This window comes from Microtus ochrogaster, chromosome 2, assembly GCF_000317375.1.
Source record: "Microtus ochrogaster isolate Prairie Vole_2 chromosome 2, MicOch1.0, whole genome shotgun sequence".
NCBI classification, from domain to species: Eukaryota; Metazoa; Chordata; class Mammalia; order Rodentia; family Cricetidae; genus Microtus; species Microtus ochrogaster.
Genome location: NC_022010.1, coordinates 6,430,269 through 6,448,526, shown reverse-complemented (window position 1 = coordinate 6,448,526; position 18,258 = coordinate 6,430,269). Strand labels below are relative to the sequence as shown.

The window sequence follows — 18,258 nt, the reverse complement described above, 5'->3', positions numbered from 1 at the left end:
CAAGTATCCCAGAGTGAATACTCTGGAAGTGTGGTTTCCAGGGAGTGACTTCTTGATCACCCAGATTTTTCCTCCCCATAGAGATGTATGGTTAGGAAACACCCAGGGTGAGGATCCCTCTTGCCCACAGTTAAACATGGTACAACGACTAGGAGCCAGAGGCAAATTCACTGTGACTTTTCAGCCATAGCCTGACCTAAACGTTGAAGAAAAACAGATTTTCAGCCTAGAATTCCCTTCCCAAGGGCTAACCCCCCAAATCTTTCAGTCTTCCTAGGCCAGTCCCAAAAGAGGACTCTGAGGCATCTTCATTCCCTGATGTCCAAGGTCCTTCCAGTCGACATCACATGCTCCCTCCCTGGTGTCCCCTGGAGTACAGGGCTAGGTCTCTACCATACCATCCATGGCTCCAGGTACCAACACAGGGAAGGTCTCCATCATCCAACCTGGGCAGGAAGGGACTGGCGAAGTGGATGAAGTTAGGTCTCCCTGAGAGAGAGATCTGCTCTGAGCACCCAAAGCCAAAGGTTAAGGTTGTGTAGGAAGGTGTGTGTTTTTTCTTGTCATTTACGCCTCTGATGATGGACTCACGTTGCCCGCTCTTCCCTTTCTCTTACACCTTTCCTACTAAAGGAGGAGTCCTTGCTTGGTAAGTGACGTAATCCGCAAAGACATGAGAGAATTTATTAGAAGCCACTCAGGATGCTTAGCTACCTCCTTCGAGGGAGAAGGACGCGCACAAATGCCTGTAGAGACTCTTTTGTTATTTTGTTTTGTTTTTGATTTGTTTTCAGCCAGACTATTTGACTTTACATTTATTTTTGTCCCCTCCCTCTCTTGACTTCTTTACTTGGAAATTGCTCAAACGTCAGTTTGCAACCTTGACTTTTTTTTTTTTTTTTAAGAAAGGGAAAAAAGAAAAGAAAAAGAAAGAAACCAATTCTCATCTTTGTTTCTTTGGCCCACGTGACATTTGTTTAGGGTTTTATTCAGGCAACTTTTTCTTTAAAAAAAATAAAAAAAGTTAGTTGAGGATTTGGGTTGAAATTTAAAATTTGCCTTTATCTCCTTTTGTGTTTTTAATTTCCAAGATATAATTTTTGAGGCCTGAAGCCCCTTTTCTTTTTATTCCCCTCCCCATCCCTTTATTTTTATTATTGTTTGAAGCTAAGGGTGTCTACAGCCCTCCCCTTTCTATTAATTTGTCTCTTTTGTTTGAGTTCATTAGAGATTACGTTTTGTATAATTTCCTTTTACTTTTGTTTAATCTGAATCGCATGCCTTTTTCCCTGCATGATTCCTAAATCTTCCAGTTATTCTAGCAGGGGGTAAACAAAATACCTAGAGGTCTCCTATTTCTGTGGAATTCTATCAGGAATTTGTGCTTTTGTTTTTTGGCGTCTCTTCTCTCCCCTCTCTCTTTGCTTTCGTTACAGTGACTCATGGTGGTTAACATTCTTGGTTACTTACGCACAGCCCGGAGCTCAGCAGTGTCCGACGGGTCTTTTTGCTTTCAGATCTCTGGGTCGGGGTCTGCTGCTGACCTCTTTAGCAAATCAACCAGCCCGCTCACCGCTTCCCGAGGACGCTCGCAGGAGTACGACTCAGGCAATGACACCTCCTCGCCTCCCTCCACGCAAACCAGTTCCGCCCGGTCGCGGGGCCAGGAGAAGGGGAGCCCCGGTGGGGGTCTGAGCAAGAGTAGGGACCTCAACTGCGGCAACAGTTCCGATTCAGGGAACTCCTTCACCACCTCCTCCCCCCAGAACAAGGGGGCTGTTCTGGAGAACGTCTCTCCCACCCGCAGGAGCAGTGAGTCAAGGTTAGCATCTTTGGGGGTGGGAGGGTCCCCGCTTCAGCGTCACTTTCTTACTGTCGCATCACAGGGCCCTACTCTTCCTAGGCGTCTTCATTCGCAAAAGAAAGGACATTCCATTCAAATTTGCTTGATTAAACACACACACACACACACACACACACACACACACACACACACACACACACACACTCGCTTCAGGTATAGCAGGACCCAGGGGTCCAAAGTGTGCTCCTGCATCTTTATCTTTTGACTTGGACCTCAGCTCTGTTCCCGCGCTCTGTTGGCTTCATTCACAAGCAGGCCCTCCCAGAGGTTTGCAAATATGCTCAGCACCTGTGTCTCCAATCAGTCAACGGACTAACACCTCGGCCACGCCCCCAGCAGGAAAATGCCTCTGCCCCGCCCCCACAGAAATCTTAGCAAAATTATCAAAACAAGTACTTATTGGCTGTGCTTGGGTCATTTGTCCCCTCAGAACAGTCTCTCTGGCCCAGCAGGTGCTGAGTTACAGGTTAGAGCCAGATGTCTCCGCAGGAAAAGGCAGAGTGTTGATATCAGGAGGCAAGGATAGATGGCAGGGAGCTAAAAATAGATGCCAACTTACCAAGAGTCTCAGGGAACGCCTAACATGAATTTCATTTAAGTCCCTCTTGGTTACATGCCACAGTGCTAACCAAACTAAACTGAAAACATATTCACACCAAAAAAAAACCCTGCTTATATATGATTATAGGAGTTCATAATTTCTAGAATTTGGAGGCAACCAACTCTTTTAGGTGAATAAACTGTGGTATATCCAGACTCTAGATTATTATTTGTCTAATAATAATAATAATGTCCTATCACTTTATGCAAAGGACACACAGAGTTTCAGCTACGTGAAATTATAACACATGATACATTCATGATGGATAAACGCCAGTACTCATCCTAAGCCATTGGACATGTAACACCAAGAGCAAGCCTGACAGATCTATATGCTTGGGTGATGGCTTGAGGTGCTGTCTCCTCGGTCCTAACACATGGACCACTTTGGTGAAGGATGTTGGTTGTGGGAGATGAGGTCCTGGAGGCCAGGAGACCCATGCTTGGTGCTCAGTTGTGCCCGGAAATTAAAAGGGCTTTAAATAAAATGTATCAATGGAAACACATAGTTATCACCATAGAGTTGAGACAAGGGTCTTTTAGTTTGGCGCTGTGCTCGTTACCCGCAATTTTTTCCTCTGAAGATACATCTACACATCTGTTTACAGGCCTATGACAATGCCACCATTTCATCACCAACTGCTCTGTCACTCAAGTGATCACAGCAAACAGCAACTGGGGAGACAGTTCGGTGCTTAACATGTTTGCCAAGCAAGCAGTGTAAATGTCAGGGGGGCGTGACGGCCTGCCCGTAATTCTGCCCTCTGGAGGCAGAGTCAAGGGATTCCCCCAGCAAGCTGGTTAGTGAAAAGAGGCTTATCAGGAAGCTCTGGATTTAACTGAGAGACCCTGCCGCAAAGAAGAGCAGGGAGAGTCGGGAGGAAGACTTTGGGCATCAGCTTGCACCTCCCCACATACACCCACATCCAGAAACACATGCACACAGAATACATGCACAAACATAAAAAAGAATCTGGAAAAAAAAATAAATCACATCCTAACGCTAACCACTAGACACACTTTCATAAGAGCAGCGTTTTAAATTTCCTGGCCACCAGCCACTCCATTACCTCTCCCTCACCTTCTTGCCAGACACACCCTGTGGCAGCTCTCAGCTTGATGCTAGGAGTGAGGAAATGGCTAGGCCCCCTTTCCTGAGTTTATAATTCACTGGGCACAAGGTTGGGGGAAGTTGGCTAGCACGCTCTATCCAGAAAAACACGGGGGCTTTCCCCCTGCTGGGGATTCAAGCACACCTCTGTTCTACGTGGCTACGATTGCCCATGAGAGCCACACACAGCTTCTTCAAGGACAGAGTGCCCCTTATCTCTAGCACAAGACCTACTCAGGCTGGACAAACATGTAGCCCAGTCTCTGGGTGGCCTGCTCTGGGACATCCCTGCCCTCAACTCATGCCCATTCTTGCTGGGAGCCAGAGCTGGGTCAGTGCAAATGTCAGCCTCTCCAAGAGCAGACAGTGAAGTTCCCGCATGGGAGAAGAAGGCCGCCACATACCTACTGACACACTGAAGTGCTGTGATTAGGGAGGATCAAGAGAAAAGGCAGCAATAATAATGATGATGATAAGTGTTAGTATTAATTGATTAAAAAGCCATTAGTCTCTACTGAGCCAGATAGTACACCGCCAAAACTGCTTCCCACTACTAGCTTTCCTCCACTCTATTAGTGTCTGTTTGCGATAGGCACTGTTCTAACCTTTCTGTAAGCTGATGGGAAACAGAGTCAGACTGTTTGCAATAGGCACTGTTCTAACCTTTCTGTAAGCTGATGGGAAACAGTCAGACTCAGACAAATGCAGCTAATAAGCAGCAACAGCAGCACTGCAGTCCAGACCTCTCTCTAAAACAAGACCCCAGCTCCAAGAGATATATAGCTGCTACTTGCTTCATTTGATATATATAGACAGCCAAATTAAATAATTTAGAGCCAGTCTTTCACTTTGGAATGTAAATGATGGTAAAATCATGGGTATTTATGTCCTGCCAGCTATGGACAAAGGGCTCAATAAATATGGGCTAAGAGAAGAGATATGGGCTGGAAGTTAAGGGCACCACAGACACAGAGGGTAAGGAGTTGGAGAGGTGACAGGAATTGTGTGTGGGGGTATGTGTGTGCATGTGTGTGTCTAAACAAATCCAAGTGACCTTGAGCGAGTCGCTAATCCTTCCAAGCCCCCTCCATACTTCGGTTGTAACAGTAGAGCCAAACACATCATGTTATTGAGAAGAGCAAATGAGATGATGCTGTGGAGAGCCCAAGACACAGACAGGATGACTTAAAATGCCACGGGACAAGCTTTGTGTGGAGGATATAGAGTCCAGGGGTCAGACGTCCTTTCCCCAATGAGCTCAGTATCCAGGGAGGAAGACACATGGTCATAAGACCAAATGAGTCATGTAGGGATGGGGGGGAGCTAGGCAGAGGGGCTGTGTAACACACGGGAAACCCTCAACCCAGAATGGGGGGGTCGAGAGACTGCTCTAAAGGTTTTTCAAAGAAGATGGGGTCAAGCTGAGCCAGAACCATGTGTAGAGCAACGGCTGGAGGACAAGATGAGAGAAGGCAAGTTCAGACGCCAACATGTTCTAAGGTCAGAAGACAAAGGACAGAATAGGACGCTTTGTTTCGGAGGAGACAGCCTGTTAGGGTTAGGGTCAAGAGCCAGGATCATAGAGGTGAGCAAAAGCCACATCATCACGAATCTTTCAAATGTATCAATGTGACTTGAAGTTGACTCTTGGCCTAATGAATGAGCATGTGTCACGAGGACCTCCGAAGGAGTTCAGAATGTCCCTAGACAAGAGAGGATGTAAAACCAAGAGCCCCCCTACCCTTTGTCTGATTATGAACAAGCCTCCACCCAACTACTTTGGAGTATCTCAGTCTCTCCATCTGCAAAGTGGGCTACATCAAGGTTGCCCAAACTTAAGCTAACCACAAGTCACCTTCTTGATTCTTTTAAGCTATCTTCTCGTTGGTTTGCTTATTGCGATCACATCACTATTTCTGTATGGAAATGTATATCCCTTGTTGAAACAAATAGAAAACATCTGTGAGAATTATGATTAAGACAGTGTATCCAACGCTGGGCAGTTATAGTTCCCTGCTCAAGGCTCTGACCCTAGGGCTTATTCCTTTATCTTGGGGAGATTACAAAGTGTTATAGATGTGTTAATAGCCCACTAGCACCCAGCCAGGGCTTCCTCATTCATTCAATCAGAAGGACTGGACAAGGACAAGCAGAGGAGAAGGAGGATTCTCTCACCACATGATGTTATTTAGCCTCTGCTTACAAGGGTCTCTTGAAATGCTTTGTAGTGGACCCTGTATGTGTCCCCTCCCGAGGGGATGCTGAATTGGATTAAATATCCTTCTACTTGTGAGGTCTTTTCTATCTCAGCCTTTCTAAATTCTGTCACCTGGCAGTGCTTCCCAGAAAGTGGGGAGGTGGAAATAGAAACTGAGGATATTCTCTCTGAGTCAAAGGTGGTAGAGGGAGCCTCAGGTCCAGGTACCCCCAGAGCAAGGGCAGCTGGGTACTGACAGATGTTCTCCATCCTGCAGAGGATTTCAGTCTCCATGTCTACAGTGTGCTGAGGTGAAGAAGTCTAGTTTGGTCCCATGTACAGCCCGAAGCTCCCCCATCAAAGAGTGTTCCCGTAGCTCCTCCTACACCAGCACTCGATCTTCCAGCCCCTCTTCCCGGTCCCCAAACCACAGAGCCTCCCCCAGGTACACCCGGAGCCGGTCCACCTCCTCTGAAAAAAGGTGAGTACTTCTTTGATGTTTCATCTGCTGTATGTCCCTCTTTGGCAGGGAGTTTTGGTAACTAGAGATGCCCATTTCCCTTATGGGGAAGAGGAGTAAGACTTGACTTTGAATAACCTGCTCCAGCATCACTCCTGACAGCCGTGGGAGGACAGTCAACATCTCTGAGCTCCTGTTTGCTTGTGTGAAAGATAATAAGAAGGCATGACTCCATGGCCCAATGGCTCGTTCCTGGGGTGAAGGCACTTAGAACACGAGGAACATTCATTGTTATTGTTTTTGTTGGCATGGGGATGAGATGAGTATCAATTAATTTCTACATAAAAAAGTAACCAACGCCATCCTTCACATAAAATGTATTTACTTAGTTCCTATAACTCTGTGTATTAGCAATATATGCTGGGTTCAGCAGGTTGGTTCTCCTCAGCCCCTTCATGTGTTTTTGACCAGATAGTGAGTTGGCTGGGGGCTGGGGATGGAAATTCATCCAGTGATTAGTCGTCTCTGTTCTGTGTTGTCTCTCTGCTTATACACATGGTAATGATGAGAGAGAGAGAGAGAGAGAGAGAGAGAGAGAGAGAGAGAGAGAGAGAGAGAGAAAGAGAGAGAACACTAATGTTCAAGGTTTCTTCTCAGCTTGAGTTCCATTCCATCTCCTCTGCTGTTCTATGAGCCCTAGTAAGTCACAAGACCCAGTCAGAAGATTATCCCTTAGTGGGAGAAGTTACAGAGTTTGCATGTCAGGGGTTACGCAAGATATAGAAGGAAGAATTGCAGCTGTTTGTATTCTGCCCCCCAACTTCAATAGCCATTGGTATTGTTTGGTTACCTTGGACGGAATAGCTCCGTCTTCGAACATACAGACCTGAGATCTCAGGAACTGGGATAGCCCATCTAATCCAACCCTCATGGCCTTCTTGAGCCCAGCTTCCCTCTTCAAACAAAAATTTCCAACAGCAAGTCGGTTGTTCCTCTCACACAACCATAGAATCAAGATTCAGTTGCTTCCTTGGCTGGTAATCTCAAAACCAGCGTTTGCCTTATTTTTTTTTCCTATATGATTTCTGAATGCAAATGCAAAGAGCAAACTGGCAAGACACATTTCTGGGGGGGGGGGCACAACTGCACTCAACAGTAATGAGGTATTCCTTCTCCTGTGAGGTTCTCTAAGAGCAGGGTCATCTGTAGTGAGAGATGGGGAGTAAGCATGGACAACAGGGCTAGTAATTCAGATGCATCACAAAGAATTGTCCTTGCTCTCTTGACAACAGGAGACATAGTCTATGATCGCCAATGGCTGCCTGTAGTCAAGCCCTTGGATAAGTACCAAACTCTATAATGGCATTGCCCATCTTCTTGGTAACTAAGCACCTATCGTGCACTATGATGGAATATTTTCAATGTGAGGTATTGTAGCAAAATCAGTATTCTGCTCCCCTGTTTCCTGGAGAGCTCAGTTCCTGTCACATAGCTTAGGACAGATGCTCAGCCCCTGTTTTTTTGTTTTGTTTTGTTTTGTTTCCTTTCTTATTGAATGGAGAATGCTTGGACCCTCACTCAGCGGAAACATGCCACTGTTTTATAACATGTATGAGTTACTAACATCACTACTTTCATACTTGTGGACCACTTTTTAAGTAAATAGGAATTGCTTCCACACATGGACTACAGTTCTGTGATGGTAGATCTGATCACAAGAAGGCTACTCTGTAGTAGGCAAGTAGCATATAAAGCATGGGCACCTTGCACAAAGAAGTCATCCACTTCCCAGGCAGGGTGGCACAGGACAGCAATGCTGACCATGCTACTCCGAATAGTTTGAAATATAAAAATTGTGAATTACTTGATTATAGAATTTTTCACTTGCTGATTTTTTTCAATCTATTCATGAAATCATAGAAAAGCAAAACCATGGGTAAGGGGTAGGGGTACTATAATCTGTAGAAGTAAAAAGCACTTTGTAGCCAGACACTCCTGTGTTCAAATGTCCACTAACTGTGTGACCCTGATCAAGTTACATCACCTTTCTGTATCTTTGTTTTTCCATCCATAATATGAGATTAATAACAGTTCCTAACCCTAGGATGAGGGAAACAAATACATTTTTCAGTTCAACGCATGTCTCTTAATAAAATGTATAATAGTCATGGTTACTGTTTCCGCTGTACTGCCTAATTTGCACTTGGAATATATACCAATATTCGAAGTGATTTACTCTAATTTGGATTCACAGTCAACTTTGTAGGATTAGTACTACTACCCCATTTTGCAGACGAGAAAACAGAACGTGCCCAAGACCACACAGAAAAAAAGTGGCCAGAACGATAAGCATTCGGAAATAACAGGAAGTCCATATTATTATTAATTACTCATAAAGGAGAGGATTTCATTCTCTGGTTACAACGGGCCCTTAACCAGTCTTGCGCAAAGAAAAAGAGCGCCACCTAGGGGCCAGGTACATAGAATCATAACTGTCCACACAACCCTAACACAGATCTTCAGGCGCTCTTCCCTCTTCCCCAGGTCCTACTCTCGCTCTCCCAGCTATTCTTCCAAGTCTGGCAAGAGGAGCCCGCCTAGCAGAAGCTCTAGGTCTCGTCGCAGTCCCAGCTATTCCCGCTACAGCCCCAGCAGGTACCGTCCTTCCCCCAACCCCCAGGATGGGCCCTGCCTCCTGGGCCACACCCCTTGCTTCTCTGTACCAATCTTCGAAGCCCTGCCCAATCCTTAGCCCCGGAGAGGTTGGGACGGGAATTCACGCAGTCCTTTCTGTCCACTCAAGAGTGGCAACAAGGACCCCCATACACCCTTTCACGCCCAGATGCTCCATCTTCTTGCACACTTGTTCTTCCTCTTGTCCCTGCATTCACAACCAAAATTCTTGCCCACTCACTCTAGGGCCTTCTGCTATTTTCCTTCTCACCCACCAACCTTTATGCCTCTGCCAAGGGACACACACGCACGCACGCAGAGGTTACCATTCTTGCTAATGCCCAGCTTGCCCCACGATGTTCTCCTAATTAGATTCTATCCAAAGTGGGTCAGATTCCCTGTCTTCTTTGGGAGCCTTGGCAAAGGGCAGTCTCAGTGGGGTGGCGGAGAGAGTTAAGAGTATCACACAGCACGCACCTGCAGAAAAACTAGCCCAGCCCTAGTTACCAAGCAACCTCCCACCCCTGCTGCTGCAGGGATTCCAAGTACGGTGAGAAGGGATTGCAGCCCCGAGAGCGTGCACGCAGGAGGCGACGCTCCTACTCACCCATGAGGAAGCGCCGGAGAGACTCCCCAAGCCACCTGGAGGCCCGAAGGATAACCAGGTGAGACCCCAAAGCAATCCGCGTGCTTCCGAACTTCTCCACACCGCCACATCTTCCCATGCGGACCTCGGGGCTGAAACTGGGACTAAAGGATTGTAAGGGCTCTGGGATGCCCCTTCCAACCCTTAAAATGATGTTTTGTTTTGTTTTTTTCTCAAAGACTACCCTAGTATGGAATCTTATCAACTTCTCAATTTGCTAGGTTGCGGTCAGGAAGGGACTCAGGGAAAGACAATGGACCAATCTGAGGAGTAGCGTGCAGCCTTGGGGGTGTCCTGGAGGCTAGGAAACCAGCTAGTGCTGATAAGCTAAGAAAAGAGGGTTCTAAAAAAGGGGGGCCCAGACCACCATAGGGCAGGGTGGTCTGGTGGTGAAGTCCCTCTTCAACGGAAGAAGTCCTGCAACCTAGCCTACTTTGATGCCAGGTTACAATTAAACTGTTTGTGGTTATCTAAACCAACTTCAGATAGAACAAACGATCTTACTGGGATTTCCAAGGGCTTCAGTGGAGCCATTGGTGAATGAAGAGCACCATCAGATTTGAATGAAGACCTGTTTCCCCAGGAAACCTGGATCTTTTCCCCTCCTCTGGACTGTTTTCTCACCCACAAGACAGGGCATAACTCCCAGGAGTGTCATGTGGAGGAGATGAAAGGGGATGAAGAGATGTGACCTCACCTTGTAAATGTAAACATGGGACACACTGTGTTCTATCATTATTGACTGAATAGTCAGACTGGGTAGAGGGTGTGACCTGTGGCAGCTAAGGTATCTGAGGAGAAAAGCTGATGGGAGAGAGGGTTAAGGTTCTGAGAGAAACTGAATTTCTCAGGTCGCAAAAGCTGGGGAAATGGCTGAATGCGCCCCACCCCCAAGGAAAAAAAAAACTAGGTTATCTTTCCAGACATCCCACTCATTCAAGAGACCCACATGGGAAGGAATTCTGGAAGTCAATTATATCCCTCCTGCAGAGGATCAGGAGGCAAGACAAGAACAGGAGACTCCGGGGTGATGGATGGGGTTGCCTGCTCACATGGTCCACAGTGCTCTCTCCCCAGCATCCGAGCATCCACAGTCATGGATGTGTTTCATTTCCTTAAAATTCAGTATGCCCTTTCCCACAGTCCCCCTCCCCATAGGCACACTCTATACACTTATTTCAAAAAAAGAAACGATGTACTACAGTAAATGGAAAATCCAGCCTTTCCCTCCTAGAAATAGAACCTACTACAAATAGGAGTTTCTAGTAAAAGTAAAAATAGAAAAATAAAACTTCAATTAAAGTGTTGATGCAAATACTGTGTGCTGCCAGCTGGGAACTCTGAGCCCAGGACTGATTGGTTGACTTTTTTTTTAAGTGACATTATCGCTTTTTCAGGATAGAACAGGCTTTTTCTTTATTTATTTATTTATTTATTTATTTATTTATTTATTTATTTATTTATTTATTTATTAAAGATTTCTGTCTCTTCCCCGCCACCGCCTCCCATTTCCCTCCCCTTCCCCCAATCAAGTCCTCCTCCCTCGAAAGCCCAAAGAGCAATCAGGGTTCCCTGCCCTGTGGGAAGTCCAAGGACCTCCCACCTCCATCCAGGTCTAGTAAGGTGAGCATCCAAACTTAGAACAGGCTTTTTCTTTGGTCTTGGAATTATGAGAGGAGAAGAAATGGAGGAATTTGTTGTGGTTTTGTTGGGGTTTGGAGTTTGTCTATTTTTTTTTTTTTTTTTTTTTGTCCCTAAGAGACTGGGGGGATGGGAGGACGTTGCTTTTTTCTGGGAACAGCACTGGTGCTCCCTGAGAGCTGAGCCCTCACCGCATCCAATCTCTGATCTCTACAGTGCCCGCAAACGCCCCATCCCTTACTACCGACCCAGCCCCTCCTCATCCAGCAGCCTCAGCAGCGCCTCCTCCTGGTACAGCAGCAGTAGCAGCCGCTCTGCTAGCCGCAGTTACTCCCGGAGCCGGAGTCCCAGCCGGAGCCGCAGCAGGAGCCAGACCAGGAGCAGGACGCGGACCAGCCGCAGCTCCAGCTCTCGCAGCCTCAGCCTGGGCTCCCGGAGCCGCAGTCGGAGTCGGAGCCTGAGCTACAGCTCAGCGGAAAGCTATGCCAGCACGAGGCGCTAAGCAAGGGCCCTCTTTCGAGCCAGCTGCCCACCGGGACGACCCCTCTGTGCTCTGCCTGTGTCCTTACTACCTGCTCTTCATGCCAGCTCCCTGGTGAGAGATACGAAGGCTTTCTGGCTCATGTCCTCTGTGCGTTCCTGGGAAGGTGGGATGGGATACAGGGACTCTTGTTCCTTTGCCAAGCTGCTAGGAGCCTCTACCAGCATCATCCTGAGGGTCACCTGGGCCGACGGAGAAGGCCACCTGTGGAAAGCTACCATCCATGACTCAAAAGCTTAAGCTTGGCCAAGGCACGCGGTGACATGTTCCACCCATCCACTGCTCACAGGCTGTATACTGGAGGCCAGGGTAGATCCATCCCTCACCCCGACCTCCTTCTCCCCTCCTTCAGTCTCATGGCTGCACGTTTTGGATCCCAGTGTTGGAAAGAGAGGAGACCAAGGGTGAAGTCCAAGAAAATACCTCAGGGCTTTTCACCTCCCAACATGGGCAAAGGCTGGGAGCTCCTGAGTCCTTCAGGGAGAAAGCGGACATCAGCAGGGAAGGTAGATGTCGGAGAAGATTGGACATGGCATCTGTAGTTATTCCAAGCAGCAAAGAGTCAAGTAATTTGCCCCCTAGTATGTTGTCAGCCTGGTCAGGGAAGGGACTGCAGCGGGTTCCAGCTTTGTGGAGACCGTTACATAGGGCCCTGTAACCCCATAACGATAAGGAGATGATGGAACAGTCAGCATACCTTGGGCCACAGCCCTATTCCCCAAATTCACCTCCTCCCCAGCAGCTGGCACCAACGTGATTCCACGGAACCATCTGCTGAGCCTTCCCGCTGCTGTGGCTAGCAGCCAGCCTCCAGCGCCAGCCAGTCTGCCCTTGCCCTCCAGTTGGCGCCTGCCAGCCCCCTCCACATTGCCCAGACGGCCACACCCTGGATTCTACCCAGGGCAGGCTGACACCTACCATCTCACATGGAGACCATTCTCCTTGCCTCTCAGGAATTTTCTCAAGACGGGGATGCTGCATGTAGCTCAATGTTGTGGGGAAAGACCGAAATCCAGAGAGCCTGTTGATAGAGGGACTTGAGGGGTCCCTGGCTCGGGGCTCCTGCTGGCTTCTGAGATTGCTGTCAGCTTAGGAAAGTCAAGCCGTTGCTGCTGCCCCGCTCTACCTTCCTCCTCCCTAGGGCAAGGGCAAGCTGCCCTCTGACACACAAACACCATCAGCTGCTTTGTCTGCAGGAGACATTGGGAACAGGCAGGCCAGGGAGATGGTCCTTAAAATAAACCCACGGGCATCCCCCTCACCAGCTGCCTGGCTTTCCAGAGTCTAGGAGGTGTTGAGTTTGTGGTGGCAACAGCTGAGGGCCAGGGCACATGGAGAAAGAGGTTCTCCCCCAACTTCGGACACTGGAACACGATGGCTGCCACGACCCAGCGTTGTTCATCCCGCTTGCTCCAAGGAAAACATCTGGGGAAGGGGTCCCATCTTAAAAGCAATGATCGATCCACGCCAATCTTTCCCAACCTATCAGCCTAGGGGTCCAGCGAGCGCCAGGGAAGTTAGTTATCTGGTAGGCAAGGAGGAGCACCTGTGGTCATACTGGCCTTCCTACCATGGCTTCCAGCCCAGACCACAACTCCACCCACCAAGACTCAAGGATGCCTAAGCTGACACCACAAAAGGCCGGATAGCAGGTGCCTGGCACAGGAGTCGGTGCCCCCGGAGGGCATGTACAGCAACTGTAAATAACCCTCATCCCTGACAGGTTGCCAACCCTGCCTCATCTCCCTCACGGAGACAGAGGCTTCCAGGAGCCACTGAACCTCCTCAGCAGGACAGCTTGTGAAGGCATGAGAGCCTTTCTTTTCATTCAAACCCCTCTAGGGGACCATTTTGCCCAGGGCTCCTAGCAAGCTTTATATTTATTTATTTATTTTTATTTATTTATTATTTATGTGTTGAGCTCTTCTTTCTCACCATTAGCAGTATTATTTATTTATTTATTTATTTATTCGGTGAGATTGTGTGTCAAGATATGTGATCATGTGTATGTGTTTGGTGGGATGGTCTTCTAAATTATTTGTGCTTTAAAAAAAAATATCCTGTTGCTATGGCTGCAGTTGGAGAGGTCAGAGGCATCTTGGTCTTTCCCATGAATGTTTTAAGCCCTGAACATCCTGGAACTGACCGGGAAATATACGAGTCCCAAGGTTCATTATTCAACTTGCTACCAGTGAGGTGCTGGTCTGTGCCTCGGCTCTTCAGACGCATGCTGCACCACTACTGTATCTGAAGGATGAGGTCAGCCACAGAGTCCATGAGCCTAAATCCAAGTCCAGGGCCTGACATTAGAATGTAGCTACGCAAACGTGAAAGAGTCAGGAAATCTTTGGCTAACTGCTTAGAGTCAGAATGCCGTGTCTCGGCCAGTCTTCAGAGACATCAGTGGCACGCATCAGAGAGCCCTTACCTCGTGGTTTGGAAACCCTGTGGTAAGAAGGGTTCAGTACTAACTAGCATGGCTCTTGGAGACAAGGTGTCAATTTGACGAGGTTTGATTGATGCTCACAGTGGGAGAGAAAGGCAGGACAAACCCAGGGAAGATATGGTGCTCTTCCCGATATCAGCGAAAGGCACCTGCTTCTCCTCCTGCTATCTAATTCCCCTCCCCCAGCTTTGGAGGTTGGAAAACGTGCCTGTATCGTCTGCAGTAGACAAACACTGTCTTGTGAAGAGGGCAGGGGCCATCCTGGGGGACACCCAAACACCCAAAGCAAATGCCCTTTTCCTGTGTTCCATTTGGGGTAGCACAAAACAACTTCCAATGGAGGGGACAGCCAGACGTCCCCAGAAAGGTCATTTCTAAGCTCATTCTGGGAGCTAGGTCCTGGAGACCTTTATCAATTCTGCCTTCCTAACCAACTGGCAGTGATTCTGGCTGCAGGCTACAGCGAGCTCTTGCCCTTTCTGTGGTCATTCTCCATGGACTTTCAAGGTCAGCTTGCCTGGCCCAGTTGTGGATTTAGTAAAACTTTCGCTATATCCCCTACTCTTTAACATGGCTGTCATACTCTAACCCAAGCAAGGCGTCATTCTTCCCTTGGAAACAATTGTCAGAAGCTGGTTTAGATACCTTAAGGCTAGGTGCACTGCCCTCCTCCTCCTCCTCCTCCTCCTCCTCCTCCTCCATCTGTCTTGCCCATTCCTTTTCTCCCCTATACTGCTTTGCTTTCCTAGCAAACATGGATCTCCTTCCAGGACACTGCTAACCTTGGCTAACTAGAACCATGAAACCCTGGTCTATCTATCCACCTTACCCTCTTTACTTTCCATTTCTGGGGAATAACTCCACTTGGAAGCAATCCATAGTCGTGTTTGTACAGTGGATTATTGCACTGTGTTGTGGAGACTGCTCACAGTGAAGGTGTAATTCACCCACCAACATCCAAAACGGGTGAGAGTGTAGACTGCCAAAGCCCCTTGACCTTCCCGCTGTGGCCATGCTCCTCGTGAGTGCAATAGGGCTAATTATCACCTTACTGCAGACCAGGGTTCCCACTTAGTGAGGTGGGGTAGTTGGCAAAGAATTCGGATGTAGGCCTGAGGCCCAAGGGAGCCAACAAACACAATGAGTTCCACTGAGACTCAGGGGAAGGAAAGGGGTTTGAAGTGCTATAAGGAGATTCCTAGGAATAGCTAAAAATAGCACCCGAATCCCTACTGGGTGGCTAGAAAGTGGACTAACCCCATCCATGTCCACCAAAGTTGGAATTCATTCCAGGCTCTCTTTGAGACCTCCTTGGAAGGCGACTCAGCTTTTCTGGAGCAGAATAAAATGGAGATGTTGGGGAGAAGTTTGGGTCTCAGCCTCAGAGAGCCCCTATTCTTACATTTCTCAGCCCCGTTCTCTTTCCCAGAAGGGTTTGCTTAAAGAAGTACAAGTTTGGAGTGCTACCAAAGGTGGAAAAAGCAATGAGTTATGTCTTTCTCAAGGTCAGCTTCCAACTTTCTGCCATATTTCTTCTTTGGCGCTGGGGGTGGAACCCAAGTTCTCGTGCACGCTCGTCAAATGCTCGTGCACACTCGTCCAGTGTTCTAGCAACTGGGTCACACCCTCAGCCCATGCTAGGTTCCCTTTGCCCCTTCTCTTCTGTGTGTATCCTGAATGGTCTCATGGGCATGTGTCTGTCACTTTGGTTTCCCTTCTGATGGGGAGAAAATTTGATTTGATATTAAAATGGCACATGCCCCCTCCTCCGCTAGCCAGCCCACCAGAGACTTGGGCCAGACACAACGTCACTGTACAACACTTTAAAGAACTCTATCCCTTCTCCGTTCTGCACTGATGAGCCAATGGCATTGACACCATGATCACCAACCCTCTGCAACTTCTTTTTCTGTTTGTGTATTTGGGTTTTGTTGTTCCTCCCTGTTTTCATTCTGTGAGTTGATTTTTTGGCTTTATTCCTTTCTTGTTTGGTGGTTGTCATTTTGCATTGTAAATACCATGATGTGAGACTACCCTTGGAACATGACTTATTTAATAATTTATTATTATTTCCTATTTATTGAGTGGTATTGGGAAGGGAGGGGAGCCAGCCCTCCCCTTGGATTGCCACTGGAAACCATCTATCTCTCAGCTCTGGGTGCTGCTGTCTGTTGTGGGGGAATTATCACCCAGGCAATGAATGCTGGAGTCACCAGAGAACTGGAACCGGCAGAAACAGAGGCCCCCATCATACAAATTAAGCCCAAATCGAGCTAAAACGCTGGTTATCTCCCGAAAACCTCATTTAGATGGAAATTAATTGAAGAACTCAAATGCCTGTACACGAACCAACTTCTATTAAAAAGTCACAACTGAAAAAAAATACAGAGAGAATCTTTTTTTTCAAGCCACGTAATATTATGTCTCCTTTATTAACAGGCTGAGCCAGAGAGAAAGCAATGGTACACCTTTGTGGTTTTCTTTCCTTTGGGGGTAGAAGCAGTGGGTCTTGGGCCTCGGTCTGCTGTGCAACAGGACTTGGCCAGGGCCAGGATGTTCTGGGGAGGACAAGGGGGAGAACGCTGCTCTGGTGCTCTGAACTCCATTTTGATGGGCACTGGGGCTGTATCTTGTGCTGGAAGGATATCAACCAAGGAAGGAAGAAATGATGGTGGGCTTGATGCAAGGGTTGGAATAGCTGAGATGTGGGTCACATCAAGGGATCCTGAGATGAACTCACACTCTCCAAGTCCAGTGTTCCTGGAGTCCTGATGGGGAAAACAAGCTGTCTTAGCCATGTCCTGAATCTAACTATTGTCCATTGCCAAGTCATGTCTTATAAGATTATTCTGTTAAGCTGGTGACAAAGGTCGTATTGTTAGTTTTCAGATAAAGCTGAGGCCCATGGAAGGGAACTGTTACTCCCAATCCTAGAAATGGTGTCTGCCTGACGCTGTGTCCCTTTCTCCCTCAGTGGATCCTTTCCAAGGGTCCTAAATTATGAGGACTCTACACTGTGCCTTTCTCCCCAGGTGAAGTTATTTCCTCAAGTGGTCACTGGCGAAGGGCCTAGCTGATTCTGCCACACTGGCTCCAGGGATTTGGCGCATCTCAAGGCTTCTCTACACTGGGGGCTGGGATTCCCATCTGAAAAATCCCAAAGCAGAGCATCACCAAGTAGCCCAGCTCAGCCTGAGCATCTCACATCTGCACAGAATGTCCGCATTAGAGAGAGAGAAGCTGCTGTGTCCTTTCCCCAGGATTACAAGGGGCCACAGCCTACCCAGGGTTTCCAAGGTTTCAGTCTGCAGGATTCACATCTATGTTCTAGTTAAAGGTTCATGGTATCATGTTCTCATATGTGACCTTGTGTCTTCTGTGAAAAGGAAGATGGAGTGTTAAGAAGTTCTCATGGCCCACCTGCTGTGACACACACACACACACACACACACACACACACACACACACACACACGGCTCAGTGTGTTGATTCAGTTTCTCAAACAGACCTGTAAACACTTGAGCTCTACCCTTGTGTAAGTTCGTGTGTGGTATGTGTGTTCACACATATGCATAGGCTATGTCATTTTTTGGGTGCTGTTCAAATGAGACAGTCTCTCGCTGCCCTGCTGGCCTAGCGAGCCTCTGGGATTATTAGCCGGTCTCCAGCTCCCCCAGGGGTAGGGTGACACCTGTGGGACACCAGGCCAAGCCTTGGGGTCAAATTTACTTCCTCACATTTGTGAGCCAAATGCTTTATCAACTGAGCCATCTACCCGGCCTGGGTTTTAGTTGCATCTATGGGTTCCCTCATAAAACCTATTCCAGGTCATCTCATTGTAAGCCATCCCTGAAACCCCAACATCAGACTTCCTTCCTCACGAGATGGAAACTGGAGCCTAGAAAAACAAAGCAACTTGCCCAAGAGACACAGTACCCAGAATCAAGGACACAATTCAGATAAGCTGACTCAGAACCACAGGCTGCCAATTCTCCTCTAGAGTGCCAGAATTTGTAAATATCTAACCTCTTAAACTGAGTTGCTTTTGTCATGACACTTTCATGTTATGACAAAGATTT

At 47.7% G+C, this 18,258-nt stretch overlaps 1 protein-coding gene across 2 annotated transcripts in view; it reads left to right on the top strand.

Annotated features, from left to right (window-relative positions):
* Positions 1–16,548, top strand: part of Srrm4 (serine/arginine repetitive matrix 4) — a 154,048-nt gene extending 137,500 nt beyond the window's left edge. For both annotated transcript variants that reach the window (XM_026784030.1, XM_005344328.3), the window contains exons 10-14: positions 1,518–1,822; positions 6,050–6,253; positions 8,777–8,887; positions 9,442–9,570; positions 11,409–16,548. In XM_026784030.1, coding sequence (XP_026639831.1) covers positions 1,518–1,822; positions 6,050–6,253; positions 8,777–8,887; positions 9,442–9,570; positions 11,409–11,694 — 1,035 coding nt within the window. In that variant the 3' untranslated portion in view covers positions 11,695–16,548. The remainder of the gene's footprint in view (positions 1–1,517; positions 1,823–6,049; positions 6,254–8,776; positions 8,888–9,441; positions 9,571–11,408) is intronic.
* Positions 16,549–18,258: the final 1,710 nt, after the last annotated feature.